Here is a 21,282-nt window from a genome sequence, read left to right on the forward strand (position 1 = left end):
AATTCTTTGTAAAGATTTATTGATGCAGTAATTTGTTTCATATAATCAATATCTTATTGCAATAATTAATACTAGGTGAACAATTCTTCGCACGCCCATGCTTTCACGGCTTACGACTAGTGAGCTGAACCAGCTGCTCCATGTTTCTGCCCCATACAATGCCACACTCCATACAAAGCACTTCACTAGTCTCTTCCTTAGTTCTTTTTCCAAAGGTCCTCCAGAAGATGCTCCTTTTTCTATTAAAAGCTTCCTTTGCCATTGCTGTACTCCTTTTGACTTCTTGGCAGCAATTCATGTTGCTGCTTACAGTACACCCCAGGTATTTGAAGCTGTCCACTTGCTCTAGTGTCTCATTTAGAATTGGCAATATATTTAATATTGTTTAATATACTTGGGTTGGATAAAAAGTAATGGCAACAATTCGATATTTCTGACATGGCTTTATTCACAGGGGTACAACATTTACTACGTTCTATATAGTGGCCCCCCTTATTTATTACCTTTTGCCAAATGTTTGAAAGGTGTCGTACACCATCAGTGCGTCCATCTTTGTTGATGTTCCGTATTGACCGCCCTAAAGCACGGATAAGTTCATCTCTGGTATTGTACTGGGTCCCTCACAGAGGCTCTTTCACTTTGGTGAAAAGATCGTAATCGCATGGATCATATCGGGTGAGTATGGTGGATGTTCCAGTAGTCCACGTTTTCCGTCTGCCTTGGAGGTACAGCGTGGTGCAGTATTACCCCATCAATGTCATACGCCACAATGAACATCTCCTTCACAGCACTTTGTGTAGGGTGCACTTTCTTTGGACGAGGAGAACCGGGATGCTTCCATTCATTTGATTGGGGTTTCAAGTTTGGTTCATACGAGCGAGTCCAGGTTTCGTCCATAGCGACGATTCGTCCAAGAAAGTCGTCACCTTCCCTTTGGTACCGGTGCAACAAGGCCTTCCCGGAATGCTTTATGATCCAGGAACGTTGCTCTAGTTTTGTAAGGATGGTCTTAGGGCGCTCGCACTATCCCTATGAAAGTGAACGTTCTACACACTGCAGTAGATTGATGGAGTACTGTCGCCGCTGGCTGCACTTACTCATCTAACAGTCCATGTTCATGTCCACACAGTTGGCAGCTCTCGAACGCACCATCGTCACGTGACAACAGTGTTGCTATTACTTTTTATCCAACCTATGTATTTCAGTAAATGCATCTTCATCTCAACTCGAATGATTTTCTCATGTGTGGGTAAAATGTGCTGGCTCCTGAAAACTTCAGAATTTTGTCTATCCCTGTTCATATGTACAGAGTGAACAAAAATTGGCTGTATCTCTGTGCTGTAGTTTTTGTCAGCATATACACAAGGAAAGTACAACCATGCACATAGTTCATTCACTTATGCTCACTAACTGCGACTTGCTATGGCTGTAACAACATCTGTCTTTACAAGCACTCTAGCTGACAAGTATAAGTGGTATAGCGATGCTTTGCTCACTCTGAATATACTGCATCTTAACTTAAAATTAGAGAAGTTCACTTATTATGGGAGGAACGATATCGTGATTATTTATTATTGACTTTATATTCAATTCTTTAACTCATTTTTAAGTATTCCTTTTAGCTGACAGACTTGACACGTTTCTACATTGCATCCGATTACGAGTTGATGATTGACATTTTCAAGAGTGAATTGAATTTCCTGAAATCTTCATGGCAGAACATGTTAGGCCGGCCACTTGTCGTCATGGCTATGAAGAACATCCATCTAGGTACTTGGCGTGATGGTGTGTGCTTGCTTTTAGTTTTTCTTAGTTATTTATCTAGTTAGCATGATCAGTGGATAAAATTGAGAAGTTCAAAAATGTTTATGCTTTGGTTTACTTCCATACATTTTTCTTGATAGATATTCTCCTTTAGAAATATTTCATATGGCAGTATGGAGAAGCAAAGTAACGCTGCATGAACACTGGGAAGACATTAAAAAAAATTATTTTATTTTAGAAATTGCTTTCATTGTTCTGCTATTTAAATTCTAATTATAATATTGTTGCGTTTTTCTATTTTTCATCATAAAGGTAATTTATTACAAAGAACTTGGACGCTGTAAACTCGGGATAAGTTGGTTGTACACTTCATAAAATTATTATCAAAAAGGAATTCACAGTCTAACTGCAAGGAATATACATACAATAAACTAGTGCAGAACATATTTATTACATACTTTTTATTGTATTGTATGAACATTAGTGTTGGCACAATTTATCTTTTAAGCATTTTTATAAAATAGAAGTGAATAAATGCTACGTACATTCCCTTCACCTTCTGCTATAAGTAGATATGATTTACTTTTTTTTTTAATTTAATTTAATTTTTTTTTTTCAGAATGTTGTGTTTAAATAGTTTTAAAGAATGCTAAACATTTACATAGTAAGAATAGATAATACATTTTTTCAAACTAAGTGATAACAAACTTCTCACTTTGAGAGAGGAACATAGGTTAAGGGTGTTTGAGAATAAGGTGCTCAGGAAAATATTTGAGGCTAAGAGGGATGAAGTTACAGGAGAATGGAGAAAGTTACACAACACAGAACTGCATGCATTGTATTCTTCACCTGACATAATTAGGAAAATTAAATCCAGATGTTTGAGATGGGCAGGACATGTAGCACGTATGGGCGAATCCAGAAATGCATATAGAGTGTTAGTTGGGAGGCCGGAGGGAAAAAGACCTTTAGGGAGGCCGAGACGTAGATGGGAAGATAATATTAAGATGGATTTGAGGGAGGTGGGATATGATGATAGAGACTGGATTAATCTTGCTCGAGATAGGGACCAATGGCGGGCTTATGTGAGGGCGGCAATGAACCTCCGGGTTCCTTAAAAGCCACTAAGTAAGTAAGTGATAACAAACTTGTTTATTGTTTGATTAAGGTGAAGCACTGAAAATCCTCTTTTTATTTTTTTTTGTGTGATTTTCGACACTATGCTCATTTTATGATGCTTGAAGCTAAGCGAATTCGTTGTACTGGTACATATCTAAATGAAATATGGACCTAGAGTTTATTAAGTTTTATTTATTGTTAAAATATCATTATTTTACCATAACAATTTGTAACACTTTTCCTGTAGAGAAAAAGTATTACATCCATCAATTCTTTTAAAGGTATTTTTTTTCTAAATAATGTAAGAAATCTAAAAAAATTAATACGTGATTGTAACTACTAAAACTGGACTCATTTGTCACGCATACTAATCATAGTAGGCTATGGGTAAGTAAAAAAAAAAAAATGAAGAAACAAGGAAGAAATGTGAATGACATACTAAGGAAATTCACAAAAATTAATTATATATTCACATTATCAGTACATTTCAACATAGGTAATATTTAAAATGTGTATATTAATTATAAAAAAGTTTATTTCTGTGATTGAAATGTTGAATATTTTTTCCACTCTTCGAGTACTCACGAGTCATAGTACATTTTTCTGAATCAGTAGTATGAATTTTGAAGGAGGAATACATTTGAATGGGTATAATTGAGGAAAAAGATGGTTTGTGGAATGAATTTATTTTGGAAAATGTAATATAATTTTAGTATAAGTTACTAATGTTCATACATTTATTTCATTATTGAATTCAGCATTTCATATCTGTCGTGATTATATCAATCTCCAGAAAATATTAAATTTTAATCTGAAAGCTAGTGACCCTTTTGTATCACAAAACTATTGTTATGCAACAGTCTTCCTTATTGAACAGTTGCATATTGCTGTCACTTTTCGTCACAAAAACTGGAATAGTTAATATTCTTTATGTTGTCACCATGTAGACTAAAGCAGTTTATTGTCAATTAATTGTTCAACTTAATTTGAATGTAGCGTCTAAAATAAATTGATTACATGACACATATATTTTAATCTTGTCCTTACTCGTATTTTATGGTGATAGAATTCACTGATTATTAACAACTATGAAGCTTTTCACTTTACAACTTTATATACACTGCATACATTTTATATTCCTCTGCTTGCGGAAGTAGATTCGAAGCAGCAACACACTCCACACAACCCGCAAGCCGCACGACTGGTGGAGTATGGAAAACGTGCTTAACTTTTTCAAAGACTATGTTGAAAGTGTTCCTCATTTGCTGTGAGGCAGGCATTGTGCGCCTAAACACATTTTGGTTTACATGTTGCAGCTCAGCTTCCGAAATGTTGGTTATTTCTTGTCATGTTATTCTGCAATTCATCATATGCCATTCGGCCTTCTCTTCCACTCAACAAGTATGATAGAAAATTACTACAATGCTATGAATATAACATCATTAATACAATATAATTCAAAGCAATACAATACTACAATACAAGACAATATAATACATAATTCTGTGGTGTTTGGGTAAAGGGAGATAAGTCATAAAAATGAGTTCGGAGATAAATGAAAATTAAACTTGGAATTCTTATTACAAATACTTTTCTACACAAATAAAACACATCAACGGCTAGTATTCTTTGATTTTTGCACACCCACTTGTATAATTTAACTTGTGTGTTCATCTGGGGAACAAAATTCCACCTGGACAAAAAAATGACTTATACCTCTTTATCCGAACACCACAGAATTGATATAATACAATGACAATTCTTCTCATCTTCACAACACCAATAAAATAATTATGTAATAATAATAATAATATAAATAATAATAATAATAATAATAATAATAATAATAACTAATAGTAATGATAGTCATACCTAAATTAAATTCAATTATTAAACTCGATCACAATTATAACTTCAATTTGACTGCGCCCGTAAGAAATCATTTAGCCTTTTCTTGAAAGTGGTTATTGTCTGGCAGCCCCTAATCTTCTGAGGTACAGAATTCCATTCACGGGGGACTGAGACGGTAAAAGAGGATGAATAGTGGGATGTTCTATGGGCAGGAATTGCTAGGATTTTAAGTCTGGGGATCGAGCAGGCCACAACTCTATACTAATCACATCAGCAATAGCATGCAGTGAAGTTCGAGCTGCATAGGCTTTAGTTCCGCCTTACTGAAACACATCGTGTTGTTGTTTTCTAATGCCAGACGTTTGACAATAAAGTCATTTGACCTCTTGCACTCCAATATTTTTCAAAGATATCGTCATGGTCAGCCACTGAAGCACATCATACATTCATTCTTCTTCAGTTAATTGAGAAAAGAACTGATCCAAAATTAGGATTTTGAAATCAGTCACTATTAATTTTATTGTTTCATGAAAAAAATAAGACGTATTATTCATTTCGCACTTACACTGGCATTACAGGATCATGTAATGGACCTTCATGAATAAGTTGTGGATTATCTAATGACCAGTACTGATTATTTTGAGTGTTAACTTGTCCATGCAAGTGAAACCATGCCTCGTCACTAAAAACCAAATTGTGGATCTAAATGGCTGTCATGTACAGATTGAATAAACCAGTTGCAAAATTTGATTCTCCCATGTGGCAACCCTGGGTTCTAGGGTGTACACTTCTGTAACTTTGTATGGATGAAAATTCAGTAATTTTGTAGCATTATATGCTGATGTACGGCTGACCCTAGCTTGTTGTGCTGACTTCGTGAGAGATTTTTCACGGCAATTGAATCACTATTTGCTAAAAGGGCGGAAGTCCAAAATTACAAAGTTTACAGGAGAGACAAAAAAACTGTCTAGGACATCCGCACTTTTAACATAAATTATAAAATGTTATGTTGCATTTTAATCGTTTTTGCTGGTTTTTATTTTTAGTTTTTTTTAAACATAAATTGATGCGTCTGTGGTAAGAGAACATATTTCAATAAAAAAAAGAATTTTGAAAAAATGTGACTTCACCCTTTTAACAAATAGCGATTTAATTGAATAATTTCAAGGGAAAAATTGTCCCGGGGCCAGGTATCGATCCCAGGACCTCTGGTTGAATGTACCAGCGCTCTGCCAACTGAGCTACCCGGGAACTCCACCCAACACTGTCTCAACTTTTCCCTTTATATCCACACAACTCGCGTGGGCTGACGAAATGCCAGATACCCACATCGAGTGCACACAATCTCTGTATGACTTGGAATTGTGGTTTTCTGTAACGTACACAGTGACATATATATTATGCAAATCTAGTCTTTCAGGTAAGGTCCCTGTAAAGCAGATTTGAATAATTTCAAGGAAAGAATTGTTCCGGGGCCGGGTAGCTCAGTTGGCAGAGCGCTGGTACGTTCAACCAGAGGTCCTGGGATCGATACCCGGCCCTGGAACAATTTTTCCCTTGAAATTATTCAAATCTGCTTTACAGGGAGCTTTACCTGAAAGACTAGATTTGCAGCGATTTAATTATTCTAATCAAGCTTCAATGTCACCCAACTTTCCCTCAATTAAAACATGGCGCCTTCATCTTCTTTTCTTGTCGAACACTGATCTCATTGTTTTGAATTTATTCACTCTTAAACGAACTGTAGACCTATCAAGTGGATCAACCTCAGGAAAACTTTCTTGCAATTCTCTCCGACATTAATCAGGTGATTCATATTTTAAAAACTTACAACAAATGAAAATTCTTTGTTCTGTATTAAATCTCAGAATCATGACTCAAGCAACAGACACAGACAGAGCAATGAAACTCAAACTGCACACAACACACTTACTGCACTGAGGTGCAACTCAGTACTGCACGTAGTAACAAGACAGCCTCTATCAGCGGCTATGCGTGTTCTTGAATGGTGCATGCATAACTACACTAAAAGCCAGGTTATGAACCGACTAAACCGGAAGCAACGTTCTGTTGCTCTCTTTCTGAGCTCTATTGCCACATAGTGGCGCGAGATTCAAAGCATGTTCAGCGTTTGTCACCGATATGTTTAAAATAACTACTGTATATAGTTCTCGATAACACTATCCACAATATTAGTAATTAAAATTACTGTTTTTAAGAAAGCATGAGCTAATGACGCTGGTACGAAATGCGACTCGTAATGCACGTGGACTGCAAATGAACTGGGAAGTTTGGCTACACTGTCTCCGTGATTCCGTTGCCAGATTTTCGTTAGCAGACAACATTTTCACGTGAGGTCCAATGAAAAGCTCCGTTCTCCTTCCCCCCTCCGCTCCGCCATACTCAACGTTATCGCTGCACAGACTACCCCTCTAACCCGCACTTTCCTCTCGCCCTGCCAACTGCTTCCTGTTTAGTTCGTCCATAACCTGGCTTTTAGTATAGGCATTGCTGTGACATCCTGTAAGCAAATGGAGGAAGACAAAATGTATGCACTGTACTTAATATCTACTTCTCTAAATCTGTTCTACACAACTCACACCTTAGGAAATCTGTTTTATACAACTCATACCTTAAATACGTCACATTATTGCTATTTTTGGTACAGTAACTTGTCTGATTTATTAAATTAGTTCCTTTCTCATATTATAGTGGGGACACTTGAACGTCCTTCACTGCTGGACTAACAAGGAGAGGACACGCTCTGTATATCACCAAATGGAATAAGATTGTGTGAGATGAAAGTACAAGACGTACTGTTTAAAGTCATACCTGTTATGGGTGGTCAATGACTCCTCGTTTTGGAAATATTGGCTATAGTTTGTGACATACTTCCGTTAGGTGCTTAATAGGGAAGCATTAGACTGTGTAACAGCGTAGCCCATATGGTTGGCTGCAGAGTTGTTAGCCAGGCAACCTGAGTTCGAATCTTAACTGGTCCTATATTTTTTTCTTTTAATAATGATTAATATCGTGATCACAGTTATCTATTTACATACCTATATGATATTTCTCAATGTATTGAATGCTTCATCATGTTTTAAACAAATTACTAATTAACTAACATTGTATTGTAAAGCATAAACAATGAAATACTGCTCACCTAGGAAGGTAAGATGTGTCACTGGTGTCTGTTCTATTTCTGTAGCAGCTATTCCATTTCATTTTGTACCCGATTCATTATGATGACGTAAAACACACAAAACATACATATTTCCTGCACCATGCACAGCAAATGAAAGAAGGTTGTCCAGTCACACACATTTTTCCGCGCTTCTGGTGCGAAACAGACATCCTTCACATTCACAAACACTTGTCATTCGTTTATTAATTTTGATACATACCACGCATATTTCAACATGGCTTTGAATATAGGAACTGACAACTGAAAGTGAATTAAAATAATAATAATAATAATAATAATAATAATAATAATAATAATAATAATAATAATAATAGTAATAATAATAATAATAATAATAATAATAAATAAATTAATTAATTAATTAATTTATTTTTATTTATTTATATTTAATGTGCTGTACAACAGCCAGTGGCCAATTACAGTTCAGCACAAATATAACAAAAACATAATACAAAAATAATTATTACACATAAATACAATTACAATTAATTTCAATAATGATGATGAATGGATAACTAAGAATACTATGAGTCAATGATAATTGAGTATAATGCCTAAAAGAATACATAAATGATAAATCGTTGCCAAGAGCAAACTAAGTCTATACATTGAAAGGATCGAATTCGTAGCCATTGCATGTTGGCATTTTTAATGCATCTGGAGACTGGTGAGAGGAATTTGGAATTTCTAATATAGAAAAGTTTGTGGGCTCTCATATCTTTTGTTGGAATACGTAAGGTAATATTGTTTAAGAAAGAGTCACAGGATATATCACCTTTGAGGACTTTACAAAAGAACAGATAATCTAGCTCATGGCGTCTAGCATATAGATTTTGACAATTAAAATATTAACATTTTCTCTCATAACTGTACCCGGAATTAATAATAATAATAATAATAATAATAATAATAATAATAATAATAATAATAATAATAATAATAATAATAATAATAATAATAATAATAATAATATCAAGCTTAAAAAATGAGAAAGTATTAGGATTCGAACTCAGGTTACCTGGACGACCTCAGCACCCAATCATATGAGCTGCTTCCCTATTAGTTACCTAACGGAAGTATGTCATAAACAATAGCGAATATTTCCAAAACGAGGTGTCATTGGCCACCCATACCAGGTATGACTTTAAACAGTACGTCTTGTACTTCCATCTCACAAAATCTTATTTCATTCAGTGATATACAGAGCGTGTCCTCTCCTTGTAAGTATTAATTCGTAAATTAAAATCCAGTCTTGGTTTCAGCTGTTTAAATGTGGGATGTGGTGAATGTTTGGCACCTGGAAGGCTTGTGTGTTTTACTAATGCATGTTGGCTTGTTTCCTGCTGCTTGTTGTCTATGTCATCGACGAGGATAGAGTTTTGATGTGGATCAGTATTACACAATAAACGATGTCGACCTGTTGGCCAACAATTTCAAGAGTGACCTCGCTTTCCTTATGATGAACTGGCGCCCGTTGCTTGGAAGACCAACTATTACAATGATTTTACATGATGGCATGCTAGGTAATGTTTATAGAGATCTTGTTGTTTAAAAAAAAAATTGTAACAGGTAAGGAAAGCAACTTCACAAAAATGTCTTTAACAGTTTTCCACATCTTCTTTCATGCACTACTACTGCTTCTGTTCTTATCCTTCGTCTTCTTCTTTCCCTGTCTCCACGTCTTATACAGTACACCTTCAATTATCATCATAGATTGTTATCGAAATGATGATAAATTAATAATTTAAACACATGTTAAGGTACGGTCACATGTCGCTACTTTTGCTGCGCAACTTTTGTACTGCAGCTGCAAAAGTTGCGTGTCGTGTTCACACGTAAGCCAAAAGTAGCGCGCTGCACGCTACTTTTCGTGCTGCGCAACCCGAGTGCTGCAAAAGTTGCAACTGGAGGTTGCGAGTCTGTTCACACACAAGGCGCTACTTTTGCAGCTGCAGTCATGCTGCAGATTTCCATCTCTGTGTTGACTTCTCAATATACATAATGGCAACATAGTAGTAATACTTGAGTCAAAGATGGGTTGAAAACTGACAATGTAATGTGGTTAAAAAATGTGCTGATTATATATACAGTGAAACCTCTCATTTACGGACATCGAAGGGACGTAACAATCTGTCCGCATCTGGGAGGTGTCCGTTATTGGGAGGGAGGCTCCCCAATCTAACAGTAAATTTATAATATGCGTTATATACTATGGCCTACTGTTATCGAGACATCCAGTATTTTTCAATATGCAGTAGGTGTGTGTTAAAAAGAAAAGAGGCATTATTTCAAAAGTTCTTATAATTGTGATATTTTTGAGATAGTGGGTAAGTTTTACATTTTTATTCCTCCTTAAGGGGTTAGGTACAGCTTAAAACTTTAAAAAAGTCGAATTTTCGAAATATTTTTTGTTTAATGCATAAATTATTCCAGTATATTTTACTGAAAGACCAGCCTCATGGTCTAGTGGTCAGAGCTTCTGGCTATAGTTCATGAGGTCCCGGGTTCGATTCCCAGTTAGAGCACAGGGATTTTTGCTTAAAGGGGATTATTCCTGTGCTCGTCCATGGTCTGGAATTTAGGTTAAGTTTAGATTTAAGACTCTCCTGGCATTACATTATCATAATCATCCTAACACATCATCGGGTTAATGTAACTCCGCCTTCCAGGCGCCCCAACCTCAGAAGTGGATTACAACTAAGCCACGGCCAGGAGAGAAGACCAGAAATGTCGAAAGACAACCTGGTGGCATTGGATTAAAAAAAAAAAAAAAACATTTTGTGGTTATGTTCACATTATTAATAAACTCATGCGAAAGCTTACTTATCTATTATTTGCTTTTCTGTTCTAACTAGTATTCAGAAATTGGCATTATTTTTACTATAAAGCTTCTAAAAACGCCTATATACTTAAATGATAACCAACAGCATATTCACGTAATCAATGTTGGCAACCCTCCTGTTTGAAACTACGCTACAGAAAATTAAAAAAGTGAATTATATCGTCAGCAAATGTGCTCAGACTGTGTTGTGCATTTAATAACTGTTACAAATAATTTATTTTCATCACATCTAACATTAAAATACATCCAAACAATAAAAGTATCATTGGCACATTTGGGTGGCAACACTGGTCACAACCGCAGCAAAAGTTTCAACAAAACCGATATCAAAAATGCTGCGGCTGCAACCCTGAGAACCCTGTTCACACGTCGCTACTTTTAAGCTGCGCGCAGCATGGAAAAGTAGCGGGCAGCAGGTTCGGCAGCCGCTACTTTTCGGGTTGCACCATTGTTCACACGTTGCAGTACGAGAGTTGCGCAGTTTTTTGTATTGCATCGCTGCAAAAGTAGCGATGTGTGACCGTACCTTTAGAGTGACATAAGCAGTCGCAGATAGCCATTAAGGGATGGTCCTCCAGCATGGAGGGTGGGCGAAGGGTTAACAACCAATCATCATAAAAAAGAACTCGTTACGAAATCCCAACATAAGACCTTTGCGGAGGCTGAGACATAGATGGGAGGATAATATTAAAATGGATTTGAGGGTTATAGGATATGATGCTAGGGACTGGATTAATCTTGCTCAGAATAGGGACCAATGGCGGGCTTATGTGAGGGCGGCAATAAACCTCCAGGTTTTTTAAAAGTCATTTCATTTTTCATTTAATTTAATTTATTGTATTGCATAGATCTTACATTAGCGTTGAAGCTTTAAGATGTGTAACAAGTCAAAATTTTACAAGATTACAATTTTTTAGCGAGATGAAGTGAAGTGAGGCCATAGATTACCTGGAATTTGCCTTATGTTTGGGGAAAACCTCGGAAAAAACTCAACCAGGTAATCAGTCTAAACGGGGACCTAAGCCAGGCCTGAACATAGGTTCGAATCAACAGAGTTACATTGGTGCCTCTACAAAAAATATACAGATGATTCAATTTACAAACCTAAATAATTATTCATCGGTTGAGTTATAAAAATATAATACATAGCAAGTAAATAATGCAGTTTATAAGCATAAACAATTCAATCAGTTGAGATATACAAAAATAGATAATACATATCATGCATATTACTCCATTTACAAGCATAAACAATTCATCAATTGAGCTATACAGATTATTCAATTTACAGCATATACAATACTTACTGTTTACTGTGTATGTTATACATCTTTGGCAGTTAGTTATTAAAAGTTTATTTTAGTGTAACATAATTTTTTGAGTTTTGTTTTAATTTTTCAACATTCCCCAGTTGGAAAGTAGATACTTTAGAATTAAAAACATGACTCTTTAATAGCTTATTGACATGCACATTTTTTTCAGCAGTGGGAGTATTAAATTAATTATGAAGTGAATTAATTCATTATTTTATTTCTTCTCAGATTTATTACTATTTTTCTTCTGCACTCATTTCTTTGTAATTTTCTCCTATGCTTATATATGTTTGTAACAGTAATGTAGGTATCTTAACCTCAGTCATTCAATTAGACATTTCTGTTAAGTAGAGGCTGCAGCAGTAAGAACGTTCTAACACTGCTTTTGTTTTGTTAAGTGAAAATTGTGCTTTAATTTTCTTAAATAGTAACGTAATCAATAACGAGTGTAGCAGCATTTATAGAATGATTTTTGGAGACTTTCTTTCCTTTGATCTTATTTTATCACACTTATTTTCCTCGTACAGCACTTTCTTTCCTTTCATCTTATTTTGTAACACTTGTTTTCCTCTTACAGCACTTTCTTTCCTTTCATCTTATTTTGTAACACTTGTTTTCCTCTTACAGCACTTTCTTTCCTTTCATCTTATTTTGTAACACTTGTTTTCCTCTTACAGCACTTTCTTTCCTTTCATCTTATTTTGTAACACTTGTTTTCCTCTTACAGCACTTTCTTTCCTTTTATCTTGTTTTATCACACTTGTTTCCCTTTTACAACACTTTCTTTCCTTTCATCTTATTTTATCACACTTATTTTCCTCTTACAGCACTTTCTTTCCTTTCATCTTATTTTATCACACTTGTTTTCCTCTTACAGCACTTTCTTTCCTTTCATCTTATTTTATCTCACTTGTTTTCCTTTTACAGCACTTTCTTTCCTTTCATCTTATTTTATCTCACTTGTTTTCCTTTTACAGCACTTTTTTTCCTTTCATCTTATTTTATCTCACTTGTTTTCCTTTTACAGCACTTTCTTTCCTTTCATCTTATTTTATCACACTTATTTTCCTCTTAAAGCACTTTCTTTTCAATTTGTTGCACTGCTTAATTTGTTTGTCATTAAGCACTAAGAGAATTAATGATAGCTGTAGAGAGCATGTTGTTAACAATAGCATGTTTGTTTATGAAGTAGAGAATAATCTAGAAATATGTTGAATAACGAATATTGATTTTTACAAGAATTATACAGGGTGATTCCTGAAGATTGTGACATACTGTAGAATATGATTTCTGACATCGTTGTGATAAAAAAAGTTCATATAAACATATGTCATATTTTTTCATGAATTTTAAACACAAACGTGCAGATTGTGAAGGTTTAAGTATTTAAATTATTTACGAGAATGGTACTGAGTGTATTATAAATTCATTAAAGAACATTCACATTATTACTCACCTGAAAAATCTGTATTAAACCCGGTTTTCAAATACATGAAGTCACCTGAGTGTGAACTGTGCATCCCGCATTCCCTAGACTAGACGTCAGTTCGGAAGGTGGTCGGCTGCTAGCGTTTGCGTCGAGAGAGACAGATAGTGAGAGAAAGGCAATGCACAGCATTGCCACATCGTACTTCACGCGCGCGCGCAATACAAGTAGCTGAGGAGAGAATTTCAATTTTAAAATGACAATAATGACCTTAGCTGTTGATTACTGCAAGCATGACAAAACTTTTATTAGGACATTATCAAATCTTATGTTCTATTAATAATGCCTATTCCAAGTTTTAAGATTTTTATGTGTGGTATTATTATTATTATTATTATTATTATTATTATTATTATTATTATTATTATTATTATTATTATATCACACAATTTTAATACGAAATGTATACGTTGTATTACTAGAAAAAATGATACACTATTTAAATAGAAATTGTATTTAGGTCTATTTCTAGGCGCAAATTATTTTAGCTAGTTAAATACCCTAAAACAATAACTACGAGTACCATGTTATATTGCCACATTTCGGTCACATTTAATATAAATTAGGATTTAATAAATATTCAGTACCTGGTTTTAATCGAAGTCGCTGATTCCCTCATCAGTCCCATCAGATTCTTCAGAGTCGGATTCTCGAAGGTACATTCTAATACTGTACGTCGCAGCACACTTTTATTAAAATAATCTAATTCAAAGACTGTTTTTTCACAACGAGGATGTTTTCCAGGAGAACGAAACGTGGCAGTTCCGCTCACATTAAAAGATTTGTTTCCTTCACTAACAATTCTTTGCACGGTTCGCAAACCCACACCACATGCTTCTGCAGTCGTCTCCTGCACGTTGGCAATGTTGCGGCCAGCACCATGATGCCCGGCAGAGTTCTACTTGTTAATGTTTTTAAAATAATTATACACCTTAAACAGTATTTCCCGCGCCTGCCTGTGCAGTTCTTGTCTTTTTATAGTATCTCCTTCCATTTATTTATCTTACACATACACAGTAAATGTTAATTTTACTTATTCGATGTTTTAAAACATCCACACGTGAACAAAGTAACTCGAGAAGCACTTGTTACTGACTGATTCTGACTGGTTCTCCTGTTAAAGCTTGTGACGTCATATGCCATACAGGCTACGGCGCATCTAGTAGCCATCCGCCTTCTGAATTGCCGTCTAGTCTAACATCTGCTGTTCGGATGCTAGATACATACGTTGTACCAGTGTTGCCTTATCTCTAATCTTGACCCTGATGTCATGAGACTTCGTGTTGCTGCTATCTGCTGTAGTGTAACACACACAGTTCCAGATACCCAGAGGGAGAGAAGTTCACAAGGATGTGTGTTATGGAAGAGAGAACCATGATTTTATCCAAAACTATTCAAAATCGGACCCATGTATATATGAACTTTTTCTTCACAATGATGTCAGGAATCTGATCCTATAGTATGGTACAATATTCGTGAATCACCCTGTATATTCTCTTATTTACTCTTTTATGCAATTAATACAACTATAAATTTCGAAATCTCAGTCATGTTACATATGCCTTATGTGTCTGTGTACAAGAAAATGCTATCCTGGCTTAAAATCAATAACATGAACCCCATAGCAAAATGATTTTACCAATTTAACGACATTCTGTAATTATTTTGATAGCTGACAGCGTGAGTATCTAACTGCCTTTTTTCTTCATGCTCTAGGAAAGAGAATTAACAGATACAAAAGCCATTATGAACAAAATTTCATAACAAAATTTCATATTATGTTCACAGTGCATTTTGGTTCTTCATTAATTTCGTTGGTGTTGCCTTTTGAGAAAATATCTGGCTTTCTCACCTGACACAACAGTTGAATTTTTAGTGTACTAGTGTGATAGGAACTTCATATTTAAACAACTACTGTACCTGTTTTAATTTGACAGTTATTAAATGAATAATGTCGTATTATTTGGGCTAAATTTATGTCTTTATGATGCATTACAGTTGAACTGTGCTAATTCAAAATTTCAGGTAATTCGAACAGAAATTCCGAAATGAAAAAGTCCTTCTCAAATTTTTGAACTTAAGAGATGTAAAGAAGAAAATGATTTAATTGTGTAAATTCATCAACGTTTTTGTATAGTTGATATAATTTTCGTAAATGATCCGTCATTTCTTTACCAGCTCTCATTCCAGTTTATTTTATTATTTCTTTATGAAAATTACTACAAATTGCACAGCTTCGGTAAAGAAAGTGATATATGAATAATATCTCAAATGTGAAATATTTTAATACAATAGAATTCCACTGATTCGAAATGGTTGGGACCATAACCTGGTTGGTTTAGAAAATGTCATATAATTTATATTCATATGTTTATATATTTTTACATGAAATGTAAAAAAGTATATTCATCAAGCATTCATTTCAATAGCATTTCATTATCTTTTCTCTTTATTTTATGTTTCAGATCAAGGAAAAATACCACTTGCTATGATAACAACAATGAAGAAACTGAAAAGCGGATATATTAATGGAACGAGGTGTGTAAATGAATGTGGCTTAGGTGTTCAGACTGGGAACAAGAGAATTCCCTATTTATCAACTGTCTTTAAATGCCAAGCGAAACCACACATAGACAGGAAATTACATTAAATTTGTGTCAGCATAGCTTTAGATGAATGTAGAACATTGAGTCTATGCTACACAGATGTAAAGGGACCAAGGGGATGTTTTTGTTTAGTTAAACTACAAGACAAAACTAATTAAAAACAAAAACAGTAAGGCACATGATGACATCTTTTCTTTTCGGTGCCTGATCTTCAGTTTTAAATTGTGTTAATCTGGCAGGCGTTTTGGCTAAGGTCATTAATTCATTTAATTGATGCTATGTAAAGATTCATCTTCAGGGACGAGGAAAGCTTAGTAAAGACAGTAATTCGTTTTGGTTTCCTATAGTTGAGTTGCTGAGATCTTAAGGGGTTAAGGTACAGCTTACAGCAGTAACATTTTGGAAATATTCAGTATTTTTTTTCTCAATTACTGTATCTTGTACAATAATGAAAATTGGTACATTTAAAACACTGCCCTTCTGCTATATGAAAAAAATATTTCTACGATTTAAAAAAATTATTATTATTATTTATTTATTTATTTTTTTTCAAAATTCAGTTCACTGTGCAGTGATGAAGCGTTTCCCATATAACTAAAAAACTATGCAACATTCTGTGATGAAATTTTTTGTGTACATTTATACATGTTATATATACAATATGATGCAAGAGCACTTCTCTACCTTTGATAGATTGTCTGATAAAAAAAATTCTTTTAAAAGAATGGTCAAATATCAGTATTTTCTTCTAACACAAAATAAAAAAAAATATTATTTATTAAGGAATGATATTGTAAATATGAGTTTCAGCAATAAAATAAAAGAGAGAGAACATGAAAACGTTAACAAATTTATGATTTATGAGGGAAATGCTTCATCAATGCACAGTGAACTGCCACCATTTTTAATTTTGAAAAAAAAAAATATGAGTAATTTTTTTCAAATCGTAAAAATATTTTTTTCATATAGCAGGACAGTGTTTTACACATACCAATTTTTATTATTGTACAAGATACAGTAATGGAGGAAAAAAATGTTGAATATTTCCAAAAATTGTACTGCTGTAAGCTGCACCTAACCCATTAAGTCAGAAGCAAAAAGGAAAACTCGGGCAACGCCAGGTACTTTTAGCTAGTACGAAATAAATGTATGCACTGCTTATGTATTCTGTTTTGTTAGAGTATTTTGAAAATATTAAAAAAAAGTTTATGAAGTATTTTTGTTTAATGTTGCCACCTTTTAATACTGTTGACTTTCTCTTTTAGAGTGGCACTAGGGAACTTGAATGATTTCCTGAGTACATCATGCATCACCAACTTAAGCTTCCTTGGCAGTCAAGAGGATGGTTTGCCTGATCGTGAGTTGACATTCATTGGTTTGCTATATTGCTATTGCTGTTATGTTGACTAGAAAGAAATAATAGAAAGTCTGTTAATAATATGTGTACCTATTTATTTTTCTTCTGATAACTATGGTCTTCGTCGTGTTTGCATTTATTTTCATTCCATACTGCTCACAGCTGTCCAGTAGCATATCCCTTAGTATCGGCTCTCCTTCTGCTAACAACCCCATATCATCAGCAAATCTTATACACTTTATTCTTCTTCGTCCTACTACTGTCTTCCTCCGACGAGTTTAGCGCTGGGACCTGAGGTATTCTTGCCATCGGTGCGGGGGGTTGCAGGTAGATTCTTTTGTTGCCACAGCCAAGCCGAGCCGAGTGGGAAGTATTAATCGTCCAAAAATATGCAGTCTTCAGTTTGTAGTAGTGTGTGAACATTTCATATACATATTGTTTACCTAGGCCTACATGGTTTTGTTATTAATATATTAAATATATTGTTGCAATTTTTGCTCAAACATCTCCCTGATGTTAGCTATGTTAATATTATATGAATTACTCATATTAAATATTTCACCGTTACAAGTCATTTTTAAGGAAACATGCTGTGGAAAAGTTTTTGGTTTTATTTTATCGGAATTTTAGAATATGTGTGATCGGTATCGTGAAAAACAGATTCCTATAATCTCATGCGAAAATCATTTGTTGATGATATCTTAAAATACAAATCAAGTAGTTTTACTTCTCAAGTGAGTTCAGCAGTACAGTATATTTAAATTGATTACTTTACAAATTTAATTCAATTCTACTAATCACTAAATTTTATAATATGATTCTTGTTTTCATTTATATTATTGTAGTTGTATTATGATTTTTCTTTTTATTTATTTTATTGTATTTGTATTTCTGGTGGTGTGATGGCCTTAACTTCACCAGAATAAATAAATAAATAAATAAACAATAAGTAAATAAATAAAATTTTCTACAATACTTTCCATCTCTGAACACGTACGTACGAATGGTTGTATCTCTATCTCGCCAAAAATACGTTAGAAAACTAATAAGCTGCTCTCGTAAATTGGGCGAATGTTTTCAGTATGATTGTACTTCCTTCCAGACTGCTGCTGTCACTGTTCCCTCCCACTCTAGTACCGCGCTACACTAGTCGGAACCGCATTCCTCTCAGCACTAAACTCCTCAGAGGATGACAGTATCACCCCTTCCATGTTTTGAAAACAGTTCCTCACTCCTCCAAGTAGATGTTGAGCAGGGTAGGTGATAAAGTTTATAAGTTGTAAAAACTAAAAACTGATGCAGAAAGTGCTGCATATACTGTACCACTCTTATCATGTTTAATATCTTAAGCAGGGTTATAAAACTTGCATAGGTCTATTCATAATTTTAAAATAACACCACCAAATTGGCAATAACATTGAAATATAGAAATTTTAAAACGTATTTTCCTTAAAAATAAAACCACATTCACAGGACTCTATTTATGACACATTAATTAATTTCATTAAAATGCTGAAGATAGACGACGAATTATCCTTGTGTCAATGTAGAAACTCATGTTGCAGGTTTTTTATTGCATTATCACAGTTCAATATTTGTACATTGCTGTACTTTTAATCCTGCACATAAACACTTATTGAAGATGCTCAGATACTATTTCATAATAAAAAATTGAATACTTCATTTTCGTAGGTCTTAATCCACAAGTACAAACATACTTGGAAGAACATTTGTTGAAGTCACTTACTCCTCGCTCACAACTTCTGAATCGTCCAGCCATTCGCAAGGGAAGCACAATGCGGCGCCGGATGTCAGTGAAAGGAGCCATTAAGAAGACAAGATCTATAGCAGTGGAACGTAAGCATGCAATGTCACAACTTGTGTTATTAAAATACTTGAGAATAGTTTAACTTGTTACAAGATTTTGATCTTGCAGTGCATAAAAACGTTGTGTGTGTGTGTGTCTATATATATATATATATATATATATATATATATATATATATATATATAGACACACACACACACACACACACACACACACATATCTGTGGCCGGGAGGAAAAAGGTCTTAAGTCAATTTTTTGTGAAAATGAGATTTTTATATATTCTGAAAGTGGAAACAATTCTCTACAATCTGGTAAAACGGCTAAAGTCAAACAAGACTCCTGACTGGATTTACAGAGTGTTACCAAATGTCCTAAGTACTTTTCGAATCGAGCACACACAGAATAAAGTGCTTAAGAATATTTAATACTTTATTCCTTACAAACCATAACATGTTTACTTTCCATGCTTCCCTATTAAAAAGGTCTAACTTGTATTTTAGCCATTTTATCACATACTGATGCCCTTTCCTTTTAAAACTTTAAGCACCAGGGTAAACAGTACTATAATTGTTTAAGACCCATTTTGCATTCCTAATAATTTACATTTCTCATTTATTTTGACATGAAAAAGGTCTTATGTTTAAATAGTCCCTTCTACTCAGTTTGGCTTCTGGTCTTAAAAGGACTTAAGTGCGGCTATTTTTGGAAAGAATCAAGAAAATTGTTAAATGAGCAACATTACCTATTTTAGAAGAAATATAAACAAATAATATCCAGGAAAAACCTCTTAATTAAAAAAACTCTATAATTGACACCGATTTCAATCTTTCTACTGCTCTCCTGAAAAGTATACAATTTTTACTTAAGACCTTTTTCCTCCCAGCCAAAGATATATACACACAGACACAGACACACAAAATATATACTAGTAATTTACTTTTGTCACTGCATAACTTTTCGAATACTTCAACAGCCATTATCTTTTCAGTAGTCATCATGCTTAGTGTAAATTATTGAAGCATTTTATCATGTTGAAATGTAAGGTTTTCATGATTAGGAACTAGGATGAAATATTTAATTTAAATTTTTGGATGTCTTTTCAAAATTAAATTAACCTTTTTATTGTTAAAACCATAAATTTATATTATGTGAAATAGTCAGTCATATACTGTATTATTATGGGAAATGTACAACTTTTAACGAGCAAAGATTTATTTGTTGTCCCATTGCAATCATATTGCTTTGTGCTTGAAATGGTATTATAAAAACACTGCAGAGCTTCATTATTTTTAATTTCAAGTTCTCACATAGTAGTGCTATAGTTTAAAATTGACAGTATTTTACATCAATTTTTATGAAGCTCGAAAGTTTTATGGATAATTCCGAACAAAAATACATAAAAATGACGAATTTATTATGTGAATTGAAATTAAATAAAGTTAATTTTCATCTACATTACTACATATTTATTTTTTTAAATTTTCATATATTCTTTGTTAGTACTAGCTACTACCAGCTCTGAAATACTGGTACCTGTTTGAATATAGTGTCTGTCGTTTTTTTTTACATTATTAAAGGTTTTGTTGCTTACACTTTTGTGAATTTAAGCTTTTACTTTTTAAGTGATTGATGTCCATGCCCACATTGCAATTCAGTTTAAGATAAGGTAGATATATTGAAGTAATTTGTGTCTTTTTTGTTTAAATTTGTTACTGTGTTATGTGGTTCAGATGAAATCTTGATATGTTGAGAACATCTTTAATTTATTGTTTGCATGTTTAACGAATAGTGGACTGTACTTTTTAGACACTTTCTCATTGTGCACTTTCAAGTAATTATTTAAGAGTTATTTTTGTTGGAATTTGTGTCAAATTGTAGATATGGTATTTTAACTATTTTTATAGCACTTC

The 21,282-nt window shown here is 33.9% G+C and overlaps 1 protein-coding gene across 4 annotated transcripts in view; it reads left to right on the forward strand.

Moving 5' to 3' along the window:
- The window catches only part of LOC138697596 (probable phosphorylase b kinase regulatory subunit alpha), a 75,624-nt gene that overhangs the window by 20,027 nt on the left and 34,315 nt on the right, over nucleotides 1-21,282 (forward strand). For 2 of the 4 annotated variants that reach the window (XM_069822971.1, XM_069822975.1), the window contains exons 12-15: nucleotides 1,623-1,785; nucleotides 16,046-16,118; nucleotides 17,452-17,543; nucleotides 19,236-19,400. In XM_069822971.1, coding sequence (XP_069679072.1) covers nucleotides 1,623-1,785; nucleotides 16,046-16,118; nucleotides 17,452-17,543; nucleotides 19,236-19,400 — 493 coding nt within the window. Of the gene's footprint in view, nucleotides 1-1,622; nucleotides 1,786-9,314; nucleotides 9,463-16,045; nucleotides 16,119-17,451; nucleotides 17,544-19,235; nucleotides 19,401-21,282 lie in introns of all 4 variants that reach the window. The other 2 variants (XM_069822973.1, XM_069822974.1) reach the window with 2 other exon arrangements.

The sequence above is a fragment of the Periplaneta americana genome, chromosome 4 (genome assembly GCF_040183065.1).
Source record: "Periplaneta americana isolate PAMFEO1 chromosome 4, P.americana_PAMFEO1_priV1, whole genome shotgun sequence".
Lineage (NCBI taxonomy): Eukaryota > Metazoa > Arthropoda > Insecta > Blattodea > Blattidae > Periplaneta > Periplaneta americana.